This window comes from Nicotiana tomentosiformis, chromosome 5 (genome assembly GCF_000390325.3).
Source record: "Nicotiana tomentosiformis chromosome 5, ASM39032v3, whole genome shotgun sequence".
Taxonomy (NCBI): Eukaryota; Viridiplantae; Streptophyta; class Magnoliopsida; order Solanales; family Solanaceae; genus Nicotiana; species Nicotiana tomentosiformis.
In genome coordinates this window covers 24,819,722-24,836,616 of record NC_090816.1, presented here as the reverse complement: position 1 = coordinate 24,836,616, position 16,895 = coordinate 24,819,722, and the positions used below count along the sequence as shown (strand labels likewise).

Sequence of the window (16,895 nt, the reverse complement as noted above, 5' to 3'; positions counted from 1 at the left end):
GGGGTTTATTCACCAGAGCTCCATATTAGAATGCATATAAGCATCGCAAAGGTTTTGTAGACACATGCTGGGGGAGCAAGCAGACGAATGTATCCGAGGATGCTTTGAGGTTAAGGCTTTTCCCTTTTTCACTTAGAGGGAAGGCTTTGGATTAGCTTGAGAGGCTACCCAACCATTCCATCACCACTTGGGATGAGTTGGCCGAGAAGTTCATAGCAAAGTTCTTTTCTCCGGGACATATGACAACATTGAGAGATTAAATCCTTGCTTTTAAACAAGAGCCAAATGAACCGTTACATGAGATTTGGGAATGGTACCGGACAATGGTCAAAGAATGCCCCAACAACGATATGACTGAAGCAATGATCTAGCAAACCTTTTATAGGCGTATCAACAAAACTAACCAGTGTGTGGTGAATCAGCTCGCATGGGGTAACTTCATGAACACGCCATATTTAGAAGCATGTGAAATATTAGATGAGATGGTGGACACCTCTTCAGCTTGGCAAAGTCGGGCCAACGTTCCTCAGGGTGACCCTAATGTTATCCACCTTCACAAGGAACTTCATGATCACGGACAAGCCATAGTAGAGTTGACAACTACCATGAATCAGTTAGCCAAGGCACAACTTTAGTAGGTTCATGGGCTAAAGCAAGTAAATGCCATGGAAGGAGTGAATGTAATGGTTAACAAGAGGAGACAAATAGGTCAACAAGTTCAACATAATTAGGATCAATTTGAGCAAAGTGGGTACAACCAAGATGACTCTTATGACGATCAAAGTGAAGAGGTTCAATATGTGAACAATTACCAAGGTCAATAGAGCAATGCTCCAAATCAACAACATTGGAGATCACAGGGAAACAATCAAAATTGGGGCAACCAAGGCCAAGGGAATTGGAATAGTGGCAAGAACAACAATTCGAACAATTGGGGAAACAACAATCAAAATTGGGGGAATCAAGGAAATAACCAAGGCAATTGAGGTGGCAACAATAATAGTAATTGAGGAGGCAATGAAAATCAAGGGGGTTGGAACAACAATAATTAAGGGAACCGGGGGTCGGGCTCTCAAAGGCCCTCGATGTATCAACAACCCAACACCCGCCTCCATATCCATAACAAGGGCAAAGTTCTTCCAACAATAAGATAGGACGGATAGAAAGTAAGTTCAAGTAAATGATGGAAAGAAACGCCGACTCCGATGCCAAAATAGCCTCCCACAACACTTCTATCCGCAACTTGGAAGTCCAAATGGGTCAAATTTCTCAAGCCTTGAATACTCTCCCTAAGGGGGAACTACCAAGTGATACGGTAGTAAACCCGAAGGGTGGAAACAATACGGGCCATGCTATGGCGGTGACTACAAGAAGTGGTAGAGGCGGAGTTACTAGTACCTCCAATCCAAGAAAGATCGTGAATGATGATGTGGTTGTGCAAGAAGAGGATGAGCCAAGAAATGATGAGAATGTGAATGATGAAGTGAGGATAGACATTGATGAAAACGTGGAGGAGACACAAGATGATGTGAACCCGTCTAGGGAACATGTGATAGACGTACCAGATCTGGTAGTGCCCAAAGCCAAGTCTCCTTTGCCAAGGCCTCCTCCACCATATCCTCAAAGGCTCGCAAATCAAAACAACGAGAACCAATTCAAGAAATTCATTGATATGATGAAAAGTTTGTCCATAAATGTGCCTTTGGTTGAAGCTCTAGAACAAATACCGGGATATGCCAAGTTCATGAAGGACTTGGTAACAAAGAAGAGGTCAATGAACTGTAAGATGATAAAAATGACACATCAAGTGAGTGCCATTGTGCATTCTATGGCTCCAAAGCTAGAAGATCCCGGTGCCTTTACAATTTCATGCATTATTGGTAGTGCCGATTTCGCCAAAGCCTTCTGTGATTTGGGAGCGAGCATTAATTTGATGCCATACTCTGTGTTCAAGACATTGGGGATTGGGCAACCAAGACCTACTTCCATGAGGTTGCAAATGGCGGACCGAACAACAAAGAGGCCATTGGGGATAATTGATGATGTGCTAGTTCGGGTCGACAAGTTCATACTTCCAGCAGATTTTGTGATACTCGACTGTGAGGTTGACTATGAGGTGCCAATCATATTGGGGAGACCTTTCCTAGCTACAGGTAAGGCCTTAGTTGATGTGAAAGCTAGGGAGCTCACCTTCTAGGTAGGCGATGAAAAAGTTGTGTTCCACGTGTGCAAGTCAATGAGGCAGCCTAATAGCAACGAAGTATGTTCGTTGGTGGATCTTGTGACTTTGGTGATTGTTGATGACACAAGTGCTATGATTAATGTGGAAGACCCGTTGGAAGCTGTGTTGTTGAATCATGATGAGGATGAGAAGGAAGCCTTGGTAGAATGTGCAAATGCTTTGAAGGAATGGGATCCTACACATATGGACCCCGAAAACTTTCCTTGGACCTTGAGAACCGGAAGACTCCACCAAAAAAGCCCTCAATCGAGGAGCCACCCACATTGGATTTGAAGCCCTTGCCTTCACACCTCAGATATGAGTTCTTAGGCCCTTGTTCCACATTACCTGTTATTCTCTCTTCGTGCTTAACTAACGTGCAGGTAGATTCCACCCTTGCGGTGCTTCAAAGAAGGAAGAAGGCAATAGGTTGGAAATTGGTGGATATTATGGGTATAAGCCCCGCCTTTTGCATGCACAAAATCATATTGGAGTAAGATGCCAAACCATCCGTGGAACATAAAAGGATGTTGAACGAGGCCATGCAAGAGGTAGTCAAGAAAGAGATCATCAAGCGGCTAGATGCAGGAGTTGTGTACCCCATTTCTGATAGTTCATGGACTTCGCCGGTACAATGTGTCCCAAAGAAGGGGGGAATGAGTGTGATCACAAATGATAGAAATGAATTGATCCCCACAAGAACTGTCACCGGTTGGAGGGTATACATGGATTATAGGAAGCTGAACAAAGTGACCCAGAAAGACCATTTTCCATTGCCATTTTTTGACCAAATGTTGGATAAACTTGCCGGACGTGCTTATTATTGAGTTTTGGATGGGTATTCCGGATATAATCAAATTCTCATTGCACCTGAAGACCAAGAGAAAACCACCTTCACTTGTCTGTATGGCACATTTGCGTTGCCGTTTGGTTTGTGTAATGCACCGGCTACTTTTCAGCGGTGTATGATGGCAATATTTACGGATATGGTGGAGGACTTCCTCGAGGTGTTCATGGATGATTTCAATGTTGTGGGGGATTCCTTTGAAGAATTCTTGGATAATCTTGATAAAGTGTTGGCTCGATGTGAAGAGACCAACTTAGTGCTTAATTGGGAGAAGTGCCACTTTATGGTCGGGGAGGGCATTGTCCTCGGCCATAAGATCTCCAAGAACGGTATTGAAGTGGAAAAAACAAAAATTGAAGTGATATCAAAACTCCCTCCTCCGACTTCCGTCAAGGGAGTGAAGAGCTTTCTTGGTCACGCAGGGTTTTACCGTAGGTTCATCAAGGATTTCTCAAAAGTGGTGAACCCCTTGTGCAAGTTGTTGGAAAAGGATGCCAAGTTTGTGTTCAATGATGATTGCATGAAAGCTTTTGAGCTACTAAAGTATAGGTTGACTACCACTCCTATCATTACCGCACCGAATTGTAGCTTACCATTTGAGCTCATGTGCGATGCTAGCGTCGTTGCGGTAGGAGCGGTATTAGGGAAAAGAATCAACAAGATATTTCATCCGGTCTATTATGCAAGCAAAACAGTAAATGACACTCAAGTCAACTATACGGTGACCGATAAAGAGCTATTAGCCATTGTCTTCGCCATGGAAAAGTTCTGCCCGTACCTCATAGGTACCAAAGTGATTGTGCACACCGATCACGCGACACTTCGTTATTTGATGAGTAAAAAGGACTCTAAGGCTAGGTTGATGAGATGGTTTTTTCTTCTACAAGCGTTTGATCTTGAAATCATAGACCGAAAAGGGAGTGAGAATCAAGTGGCGGACCACTTGTCCTGCTTGGAAGAGGAGGGGAGTCCCCATGATGGCCTCGAGATTAATGATTCATTTTCGGATGAACAACTCCTCTCCGTGTCTTTGACTGGGATACCTTGGTTCGCCGATGTGGCTAACTTTCTTATGACCGGCATTATCTCGAATGAGCTCTCTTCTAACCAAAGGAAGAAGCTCAAATGAGACTGCTTGGATTATTATTGGGACGAGCTATATCTTTTTAAAATTTGCAATGTGGTGTTATCCGGAGATGTGCTTCGGAAGAAGAGCAATTGAGTATTCTTGAAGCTTGCCATTCCTCGCCCTATGGTGGTCACCATGGTGGGGCGACAAATGCTACAAAGGTCTTAAGCTATGAATTCTATTGTCCTACCTTGTACAAAGATGCTAGCGAGATCATTTGGCGTTGTGATGAGTGCCAAAGAGACGGTGGAATTTCCAAGAAGAATGAAATGCCTCTCACCACCATCCTTGAGATTGATATTTTCGACGTGTGGGGCATCGACTTTCTGGGACCATTTGTGAGTTCATGTGGGATCACTTATATTATTGTTGCTGTGGATTATGTTTCCAAATGGGTTGAAGCTATGGCTTTGCCCAACAATGAGGCACGGAGTGTGGTGGCTTTCTTAAAGAAAAATATCCTCACAAGGTTCGGCACCCCAAGGGCTATCATTAGTGATGGGGGTTTTCATTTTTGCAACAAAGCCTTTGACACTTTACTTTCCAAGGATGGTGTCAATCATAAGATGTCAACCCCCTATCATCCCCATGCAAGTGGACATGTTGAAGTCTCCAACAGGGAGATAAAGAGCATTCTATCCAAGACTGTCAATGCAAACCGAACTGATTGGTCAAGGAAACTTGACGATGCTTTATGGGCCTATAGAACAACTTATAAGACTCCGATTGGTATGTCTCTGTATCAGTTGGTATTTGGGAAAGCATGTCATCTTCCGGTTGAATTAGAGTACAAGGCCATGTGGGCGCTGAAGAAATTAAACCTTGAATGGGATGTAGCTGCCAATCTCCGATAGAGCAACTAAATGAACTTGATGAGTTTCGGTTCCATGCTTATTCCAGCTCGTCCTTGTATAAGGACAAGATAAAGTACTTACATGATAAGTATATCTGGAACAAGGAATTCAAGGAAGGTGACTTGGTTCTTCTATTCAACTCTCGGTTACGATGTTTTCGGAAAAGCTCAAGTCGAAGTGGAGTGGTCCTTTTGAAGTGGTACATGTGACTCCTTTCGGTGCTCAAGATTTGAAAAACAAGAATGGTGAGATCTTTAGAGTCAGTGGGCACTGAGTGAAGCACTACCTTGGCAAGATTGATGATAGACACGTTGTGGCATTGATCCATTTCAAATGATGATGGTAACATGCGTCGTGCTGCGACGTTAAATCAGGCGCTTCTTGGGAGGCAACCCATGTGCTTTTCTTTCTTTTGATTTTCTTCGTAAATTAGACATTGTTTTGGACTAACTGGTTGTGAAGTGTACGCGCTCAAAATTTCATGGACCACATGAGCACTTCGCAGCCGCACAATTCTACGTGCAGTCACGTAGCTGAAATGGAAAAAATGCCAACTCTCTAAAGATGGCCTCTCAAAATTCCTTCAGAGTTCACATCCGCGTTCAAATTTTATGCGGTCCGCGATTGGTCTTTCGCGGCCGCACCCATTTTTGTGCGGTTCACAGTTGATCAAGTTCAGAGAGCCAGTAGTCCGAGTCTGGCCTCTTCGCGGCTGCGTTCACTTTTACGTGATCCGCGATAGGTAGTTCGCGACCGCACTCTTTTTTGTGCGGTCCGCGATGCCCTGTTTTGAAAAGCATTATTTTTTATTTCATCTGTACTGCTTTGATTGAACCCCAATTCTAACTGTCTTTCACTACTTATGTGTTGTAGAAAATGGTGTGTTCTCGTGGGAGAGGAAACACTTCAAAAGGGAGGGAAGAATCCTCCCGAGGCCGGGGTAAAGGAATGCAAACCTTACCCTTAGTAGCCCAAAGCGTAGTAGGCAAAAAGGCTACCCTCGTTAGACCTCATGACTACTCCTCAGACACAAGTGAATACCTCCCATCCTGGGAGACTTCAAAGGGGGAATCTGCACAACAACAACCAGAGGCTCAATCAAAACCATTCCGATTGGTCAATGAACCTACCTCCTCTTCTAGGTCGTCTGGTGGCTCAAAGGGAGGTAGTGAGGCATCAGAGCCATCTTCCCCACCTGCTACAACACCTGCCTCAACAGCTGCCCCAATGAATGTTGACGAGGTCCCGGATGACGGGTGAGGGGGTGATACTAATGTGGGAGGTTTGTCCAGGTCAAGGAAGCCCGAGGTGTGGGCGGATCGATTCGTGAATGAGAAGGCCTATGAAAAATTCCGGGAATGGTGGCCCCAAAGGTAGCTCACACTTGAGAGACAGTTCATAACAAGAGACCTTCTTCCCCACAATCCAAATGTCCTAAAACAATTTGAGGAAAGAAAAGGATGGAAGTACTTCACCGGCAAAGTGGTGGATGCAAATGAGTACCTTGTCAATGAGTTCTACGCGAATGTTGCCCACATAAAAAAGGGTACCACTGTGACAAAGGTCCGAAAGTTGAAGATCCGGTTTGATGGCCACACTCTAAACTCATATGCCGGATTTGAGGATGCAGAGGCAGTGCAGTACTTGGTTAAGCTGGCCTTGGATGAAGCAGCTCGTCCATGGCTAGTGGAGGTATTTGCTATTTCAGGGACAACAACGACATGACTCACAACTGGAATCCCAATAGTCAGAAACACCCTTATCTTTGAAGCCAAAGGGTGGTCCATATTTGTGTGCAGCCGGCTTGACCCTTGACAGCATGATAATGTCCTCCCACTCACCCGGGCAATCTTGATAGCTTCCATCATGGCGGGGTATCCAATTAATGTGGGGAATCTGATTTCCTACCATATCTCTAAGGCGGTTGGCAAAGAAGAAAGATCCTATCCCTAGCCCAACTTCATCACTGAGTATCTCGAAGACCAAGGGGTAGAAAATAGGCATTTTGATACGAAGATGAGGCCTAAAAAGCCTTTCTCCTGGTACAGCCTCTAAGGAGCAGACAACCCTAAAGCCAAGGGTAAAGCCACTACCTCCACTGGCCAGTCTGAAGAGCCAAGGCTAGTGGCCACCGGGTCAGAGCCTTCCACAGCAGAAGGTTCTTCTGCTGCCATGTCTCCTCCTTCCTTCGGGCCATCCATCACAGTGCCATTATCTGTGCCTTCATCTTCCACCTACCCTCAGACTGCACTGCGGGTTTCACAGACACTATCCAGCCTCAACAACTGGATGCAGACAGCTACCACAAAGCTGACTGTCCTATCCAGTGCAGTAGCAGCACAGTCAGCCCCAGCACAGCTTCAGGTACCTCCATAAGTGGAGGATTCATTGAAGGAGCTTCTGGGAAACCAGAAGAAGATCCTAAAGACTTTGGATGCATATGGTAATGTTATCAAGGATCTGGGCAAGAAGGTGAAAAAGATGAGGAAGACTCAGGCCTCAAAATAGTCAGTGGAGATGCTGAAAAAGGAGGTAGAGAAGATTGCCTCTGCTAGAGATATCCCACTGGACCTTCTCATGGAGGAGGCGGCCCCAGCAACACAGGCAGCAGAGTATGAGGCATCAGATGCAGCAGCTGGCCAGTCTGAGGAACCGGATGCCACTACACATATTGCTGAGGAGATGATCCAGATGCTCAGCAACCCCGTGGTCCCCCAGTCAGAGGATGTAGAGATCCAGTTAGAGGACACGGAGGGAGCTGATGATCCTATGCATTCTGAGGACCCTACTCATGTTCCTGACCCGATGCAGACAGAGACCACATAGGGAGTTCTCTTTACTCTCTAACCTTTCCCTGATCTTATTTTGATATTAGCATTGAGGACAATGCTATTTTTTATTTGGGGGGGGGGGGGGTTACATTTTGATTTGATTTGTGATGACATTTGGTATGTAATAACTATGATACTATTTTTCTTTATCTTTATTTACCGTTATTTTCACTTTTGGTATGTATATAATTTTACCATTCGATGTATATATTCATTTCCATTATGTATATATTCGTTTACTCCATTTTGTACATATTCAGTTTACTTTCTGTAGTTTACTTCATAACTTCTTTCGTTATTTTTCCTTAATAGCTTAGCTTCGTATTTCCTCTAGTAGCTTCTTTTTATATTTTTAGCTTCTTTTTACATTTTATGTGAACAATAAGCCTTTGGTTTTCTTAGTGCCACGGTTATTTCCAAAGGTGGATGTTATGTGAATCGGGTGGCTCTTCCCAACGATGGATGGCATGACAACCTTCTTAAGGGATCGAGTCCGTTTCCTTTTTGTTTTGGTGTATATAGTAGTAGTAATGAATAAAAGTGTCTCAAGTAGGATTCACTTCGTACTAACAGCTTTACCTTCGACCTCATGGTTAGAGACAAGTTGATTGGCAAAGATTAGCTCTAGTTGTGATCTTTAGACTCTTGAGTTGACTAAAACAATCATCGAATGGTTTCCTTGAGCCATTTGTGATTCTCAATCTTAGCTAGGGTTGTTGTGGGCCCTCGACTTTGTTCTCTTTAACAATCCAGCAGCTTGATAGGTGAGGTATTGAATTGCAAGTCCAAGTCCCGTGCCAATAAGTCTAGAACTTGCCCTGAATGTTTGTCTAGGCGAAATTCTAAGTGTAACTCGACTTGAGAAATGATTGTAGGCTCTACTTGGTCCAATTTGAACTTTGAAAGCTTCCGTAGCCTACCAATATGATATCCCTAGTCAACCCCTTTGAGCCTAAGCCTTTTTCATTCAATAGCTACATTACAAGCCTTTATCTGTTTTATAATGACCCTCTCTTGGCACCCAATCTTTCCTTAGCATTCATGATGAACAGTTGGTAAAAGCATAAGTTTGGGGGAGAGACGAGGAATTTGAAAGTGATAAAAGTTTCAAAGAAGAAAAAGAATTGATGAAAAAGAAAGGCAAAGAAAAGGATAAAGAGTTAAAAAGAAATATGTAAAAAGAAAGAAAAGGTTGAAGGGATTCAAAGAAAACAATGTTGAAAGGAATAGAATGATGAGAAAAGGAGAAAAATGATTGTCATGAACAAGAAAGAGTGACAATGTGTCTCTCTAGTTTCCCTGAGGAAGAAGAAAATGGCTCAAAGAGTCAAGAAAGTATGAACCGAAATGAGAAAATGGAGTGCTTAAGGAAAGATGAAACCATCATAGTTTGATAAGTCCTACCTTGATCCAAAAGCCTTTATTACATCCCATTAAAGCCCTATATGATTTCAAATTGAGTGAGCTTACATTAGTGGTGATTTACATAAGGGGCAAGCTTATAGTACTTAGAGCCGGACTTGTGGCATTCTTTTGAGAGTGATGAGCGCACTTCTTCACAATCCTTGTTTTGTGTGGTACATTCTAAAAGGTGAGATTTGCTCATGGAGAGTAGAGGAGTAAGATTTTGGGATCCATAATGACCTACGTGATAGAGCGAGCTTCCTTGATGAATTGAGTCAACTCTTGATGCTCTAGTGTCACATTAGAACTATAGTACTCAAAAGGTCATAACATGATGTTGTTGATAATTCATTTGTGTTGAGGGTAATTGTTAGTCCCAATTGATGCTTGATGGAGTCACCTTAGGCTAGCTGAAATATCCTTTTCTTTTTCTTGTGGAGGTGGGAATTACCCTATTTTCTCGAGGACAAGCAAAAGCTTAAGTTTGGGAGAGTTGATAAGTAGGGATTTTAACCTATTATTTGCTTTTTTTTTACTTGTGTTTAGGGCCAAAAATGCATGAAGGAATTCCCAGAAACTAATGTAATATACTTGCTTGCAGGGATTGTTCAAAATGAGCCAAATGAGTCATAATCAACTCATAAAGGAGTCAAAACTTGAACAAAAAACCAAGACTAGGCCAAAAGATGTGAAACACGGACCGCACAAATATTGTGCGGCCGCGAAAGCTACAACGCGGTCGCGAGCACTATTTCGAGGTCCGCAAAAGGAAGATTCAGAGAGATGGATTTTTGGGCCAAAATATGAACGCGGACCACGTCAGAAAGGTATGGCCGCGAAAGTACCTACACGACCGCGATTGGAATTACGCGGACCGCAGTTGCTGAGGTTCAGAGAGTTTACATTTTAAGCAAAAACAAGAAGTGCGGTCCGCGTCAAGATTATGCGGATGATGAAGTCTCCTATGCGATCGTGATGGAAATTACGCGGTCCGCGAAATCATGCTCAACCCAGATCCAGAAGTGAAGACCGCGGACCACGATTAGAATTACGCGGCCGCTAAAGCAAGAGTGCAACCACGATCAGAATTACGTGGCTGCTAAAGCAAGAGTGCAACTGCGGTCAGAATTACGTGGCCGCGTAACCTTCGCAGGGGTAATTTTGTCCAAAAATTTCATCTTAGTATAAATAGAACTTTTTGTCATTTTTAGAGGATGTTGTGTATTTGCTGAGCATGTGAGATGACTGAAACTTCCCTTTTGGGCAATTTTGTATTAGATTCACCTTATAACATTAGATTTTCATCTTTTAATCTAGTATTATAAATTTTATCTTCTTTTCATCTTTGATTTCTGCTATTTCTATGAGTAGCTAGACCCATAGCTAGGGTTGTGACCCAACCCTAATGTGGGTATTTAATGAGTACTGAATTTTAGGGCTTGAATGTTTATGGGTTAGTGATATTTAGCCTAGTTCTTGCTAGAATTGTAGAATTAGTGATTGCAAACACTGATTCATGCCTTTATAACTTAGTCTCTTCTTGAGAAAGAGAGACTAAGTCTAGGAAAACTAGTCTAACAAGGAATTGGGGTGAACTCAAAAAATTGATAGCCCCAATTAAAAGGTTAAACCTAGAGATAGTAATACCCGACTTGAGCTAATATCACGTTACTTGCATGAATACCCATTTGGACTTGAGAAAGCCAAATTGGGCAAAATCACTCAAACTATCGAGAGGTATAGAGTGAGTACTTGGGTGTGATAGCTATATTACGACCCCGAATTAATTAAGCTTGCCCTAGATTCTTGCTACCCGTCAGATATCCACCTAGGCGAAAGTCACAACCCTAGTCCTTTTAAACACTTGAAAACCAACATCACAAAAATATTGTACTTAGCTTTAATCATTGCATATAATAGAATAAAATTAGAAGTAGAATCAAAACCAAAATGTGTGGAAGCGTAATTAGTAACAAAACACGCATCTATACTTGGATATAAACCTAATTCCAAATCAATTAACTCCATGTGGATTCGATCCCAACCTTGTTGGGTAAAACTGCATCGACCATCCTCGCTACTCAATAGTAGTGCAGGCTTGGACCCGATCACTTTTTGGCGCCGTTGCCGGGGAGTTAGACGGTCTTAGCTATATATCTTAACTATTTGTGTGTTTTGTTCTTCTTTCCTTCCGTTTTTCTAATTTTGTGTGTCAATTGCTTTTAGGTGCCAAATGGCTCTTAACGAGGCCCTTGGACATATTCCTCAGGAGGAGGAGGTAGATGAAAATGAAGTGGATGAGGTTCATCTTGAACTTCAAGTACAAAGAAGAGGTCGCCCACCTCATGACAACGTTCCAAACCCTCTCTTACCTCCTCCAAGGGCAGCACACCGGGTGTTGCCCAATGAAGGCTATGCAAGTGCAATTGTCCCGCCCCGGATTCGGGCAGGCAATTTTCAAATAACCAATTTTATGCTTACTCTATTGGAACAAAGGGGTTTCTTCACCGGAGCTCCACATCAGAACACATATAAGCATCTCAAAGGTTTTGTAGACACATGCTGGGGGAGCAAGCAGACGAATGTATCCGAGGACGCTTTGAGATTAAGGCTTTTCCGTTTTTCACTTAGAGAGAAGGCTTTGGATTGGCTTGAGAGGCTACCCAACCATTCCATCACCACTTGGGATGAGTTGGCCGAGAAGTTCATAGCAAAGTTCTTTTCTCCGAAGTTGTTCCCTTCCATCTCTCTAAAATCGCACCGCAGACCCCCGGTGATAACATAGAAACACTCCAAGTCCCTTTCCTAATTCACTGCAAAAACTCGATCCTTACCTACACAACGGACCCAAAGTCCTTAGACACTGAACTTTAATTCTTGAACCTACTAGACCCATTGTTGAGAGTCACCCACTCTGATCTGGTCCTGAATATAACTAACTCCAATGCTCTGTTAGCACATGAACACTCTCTCAAAGAAGCAACCGGATGAATTCGTTTCCTTATACATCATATCCATAAGAAGCATAAACTCTAAGTCATCCCAAAACCCGCACATGAATCGATAAGGCGAAATGTAGCATGCATTTCTCAAGCCCTTTGCTCGAATTACCCCTGATGTTTTCTTTTCTTAGTCATAAATAATCCACCAAGGCACCGATAACCAGAAAACGCACTTGCATACAACCACACGATCCAATCGTAGACGGTGGGGGTCCCCTACTTAGCTTTAAGCTACAATCACATAAATGTAGAACCCACAAAGATTCCTCCTTCTCAATTACCATGATCTCGCACCGTTAACCCGCCAAATTTCTTGAAATCCCTTGTTAAACTTTTCATAAAACATTCCAAATTATCATCCACAATCACACATTCGATCTACTGACAGTCACACCATATTCTTCAAGCGATCCAAGCTCACATCCCAATACTTGCCTCCCGATGTGTAGAAATTAGAACTCTTCGTAGAAATTTCATCAAGACTCACGCAACAGCTAACATGCTCACAGGAGATAGCCCACCTGTGGAATTCCATTTTGACATCTCCCAACGACATTGCCCTGGTTACAATTGCTACGAAATCAGCAAACCCCTCCTAAGCCCAGGCTTGTCCACCAGCTATAAAAGTCTGTTCATTCCCCATTGAAATCAACTGAAAGTCCGACAATACCTTCCAAAGTCGAAGTCACGTTGCATCCCATAACGATAATCAAGCTTTTACACCCCTCTTCATTCCAAGCAAACTCTTTTCTGTCATATTAAACCTTCCTCAGTACAGTAGTCGCCATCCCAAATGACATTTATAGACTTAGTCATTGTCCACCATGATCCCTAAATCGCTCTAAACTTTCTCAAAGCATGTGGCTATCCTACCACAGAATCCATACGCTACTCTACCACTCCCACTTCGATAAACCCATCTCCTTAAGAAACTTCTTGACCTCTGTTGTTCACACTCGGCCTGCTAGCAATTCAACCACCGCGAGACGCCTCCCCCTATGTCCTTCCTAATCCTTCACTTCCCAAATACTACCTCAAATAAAAATCCATCTCTGTAGCACCTGAACTAATAAATTGCTACCAACTCTAAGCCTCCCCGAAGATCATCTTTCTCGAGCCATCAACATCAGAAACACCGATTCGATTCTGAAACCGCTACACAAAACCATCTCTGACAACTACTTCTCAGTCACCATTTCACAACACCCTACCCCGAAGGAAAATCAAAGAAGACCATAACACCGACGAGCCTTAATACATTCAAACAAGGACAATAACACCACATCACAAATGAGAATTTCCACCAAGTTTGAAAATATTCGATCTCACTACTCCGTCAATCGAGTCCTGAACATCCATAGTCCAATTGCTTTTTTTCCTCTAGAGCTAAATGCTAAACCTCTAAACCATGCACTGAGAAATCCTCTTTTCGAGTCACTCACTGCCGCGACACATCTATAAGCACTCTACCATTTACACCAATTCTACGGGATAACTACGCACGAACATCATAACACACTGTGTATAGCCTCGAAACTATAGGAAACACTAACACTAGGCTGAAACAACTAAACACCCTTCAACAAGACGACGATAATAGCTCGCTCGAATACACAGAAAGAAACATCCTGCACCACGTCTGTAGTACCACTACAACTCCTCGATGCCCAATTGACACAAGTGCTCAACATCGTATAAGAATGAGTAGGAAGGAAATGAAGGCATAAGCTTCAGTGGAAATCAAATCGCACGACAAGGAATCAAGAAGGGAAGTGCTCCTAACAGCCCTGTAGCCACTCGAAGATAAGTACAGACATCTTCGTACCAATCCGAAAGACTCTACTAGACTTGCTCTTGACTCGTGAGAACCAAGTGAACCTAGAGCTCTGAAACTAAGCTATCACGACCCAAAACCTACTATAGGCCATGATGGCGCCCAACGTCGCCGTTAGGCAAGCCAACGGTGAACTATCACGTTAATTGTTCATTTTATTACTTTCAAAATCATAAATTTTATTAAGAAAATTTACACCTTTAAAATCACGGGTACAATACCTAATTAGTAATGTATAAAAATAAAGGTGATAATAATATGCAAATCCGTAAGAATCAACTTGAATACCCGAAAACCCGGTGTCTCAAGTGCATGAGCATTTACTAAGGAGTACAATAATAATATAACGTATGTAATGTAAATAAGACAAGATAAAGTAAATAGTACGGTGGAGACTTTATGGGCTGCGATACGTAGCCTGGAATGTAACTCACCATTAAGTCTCCTCAGCAACTGCGCCTACGCGCCAAGATGACCACCAATTGAACCTGTCAGATCCTACACATTTAGTGCAGAAGTATAGCATGAGTACGTAAATCAACGCGTACCCAGTAAGTATCTAGCCTAATCCCGGAGAAATAGTGACGAGGGATCGACATCGACACTTACTAGATGTCCAATAAAGCAATATGATAAATCATAAGTAAATATGAAGCACAACATCAATAATGGGGTAAAACTGTAAGTTACATAATCTTCCAAAAATTTCTTTTAAAGATATGAATTTCTCAGTCTCGTATTCTATCTCAACTAACTCAGGTGTATCAAGTTCCAGTATCAAACTGATAAGGAATACCATATAAACTGTCATGCATCAATGGAAGGAAAATCTCATGAATACTCGGACTGCTAGCGATATAACACACGATTATTTTGAGGTCGTACGGTCCGATCTAGAATAACATGTACACTGTCGATGGTCGACTGACGCGAACCATAAATACATCTATTATACTGTCGAGGCATTCGGCCAGCTCCACAAGAAAGGAAAAAACTTATCGAGTTACAAGACACGTGCTTACAATACAGTACATGAGCATAAAGTGAATGTAACCTTTATCGTTTCTTAAATAACTTGCTAACAACTCAAGGTGATAAGGCTCGGCCATATATATATATATATATATATATATATATATATATATATATATATATATATATATATATATGTATGTATTTCTAAATCAATTTCAATTATAAATTCAATTAATTAAGCAGTGAAAGCAGTTCAAATAATTCAAATATTACATGATAAAGTCCTAAGTCTACCCGGACATAAATATGCTTTAGCTACGTACGGACTCTCGTCACCTCGTGTGTACGTAGCACCCACAACTAGTACCACATAACAATCGCATCACCTAGAGGGTAGTTTCCCTCTCACAAGGTTAGACAGGAGACTTACCTCGCTCCGAAGTTCCAATAACCGGCTCCAATGCCTCTCTAACTCCTCAAACCAATGCCCATCGATCTGAAACTAGTCAATAATGTGCAAATCAATCAAAATATACTCCAATGCATATAATTTAATAATTTATAATGATTCTCAACTCTGCTCGAAAATTCAACAAAGTCAACCCTCGGACTCACGTGCCCGGATTTCGAAAATTCTTGAAGATTATCATTACCCATAACACCATGAATTCAATTATTATTTATTCCTAATTCCATGTCCAACTTCGTGGTCAAAATCAAAATACCAAATTCTAGGTTTTCTACCAAAATCCCATAATTTCTACTAATTTTCATGTTTAAATCCATATGTAACCAATGTATTTAACTCACAATGTGTAGAAATCTCTTACCTCAAGATTGATGAGGAAAATGGCTCCTCCAAATCGCCCCAAAAATCGCCCAAGCAAGAGAGGAATGAGTGAAATGAGCAAAAATCCCGATTTAAAACAATTCTGCCCTAGGCCGTCCTTTTCGCGATTGCGTGAATACCTTCACGATCGCGAAGGCCAAGTTCAGGTACCCCATATCTCCCTCTACGCGATCGTGAATCTCTGCCTGATCAGCTTACGCGAATGCGAACGCGAGCCCAGCTCTGCGAACGCGAAGGCCAAACCTTTATGCCTCGACAAACGCCTTCCATGATCGCGAACCTATCTCTGCGATCGAGAAGAACAACTTTGCCAGCTCCCAGTCAAGACTACGCGATCGTGATCCTATCTACGCGCTCGCAATGAACAAACCAAACACCAGAAACCAACAATCACAAACAAAGGAAAAATGGTCCGAAACCATCTCGAGACACACCCGAGGCCCCCGGGACCCCTTCCAATCACACCAACCAGTCCCAAAACATAACACGAACCTGCTCGAATCACACCAAATAACATCAAAACTATGAATCGACGATCGAAACCTTCTTTCAACTTTCAAACATTCAAACTTTGACGAACGCGTCCGAATTACACTTAAACATTCTGGAATGATGCCAAACATTATGCACAAGTCACAAATCAAGATACGAACCTATTCCAAGGCTCGTAACCCCAAACGGACATCGATAATACCAAAGTTCGCTTCAAACCAAACTCAGGAATCCTTAAACTTTTAAAATGCTAACTTTCCATAATAAGTGTCGAAATGCTCCCGGACCACCCGATACTCAACCCGAACACACGCCCAAGTCTAAAATCATCCCGATTCCGAAGTCGTTTACTCAAAAGTCAAACCTTAGTCATTAAACATGGTGCGATCACACATACACAAGTCATAAAACAACTCCGAACTTCCCGAAATTCAATTCTGACCACACATACAAGTC

At 42.5% G+C, this 16,895-nt stretch overlaps 1 protein-coding gene across 1 annotated transcript; it reads left to right on the top strand.

Annotated features, from left to right (window-relative positions):
• The first annotated feature begins 1,183 nt into the window (after positions 1–1,183).
• On the top strand, positions 1,184–2,197 carry LOC138892040 (uncharacterized). The gene has a single exon (XM_070175731.1). It carries the CDS (start codon positions 1,184–1,186, stop codon positions 2,195–2,197), a length of 1,014 nt encoding a protein of 337 aa, XP_070031832.1.
• Positions 2,198–16,895: the final 14,698 nt, after the last annotated feature.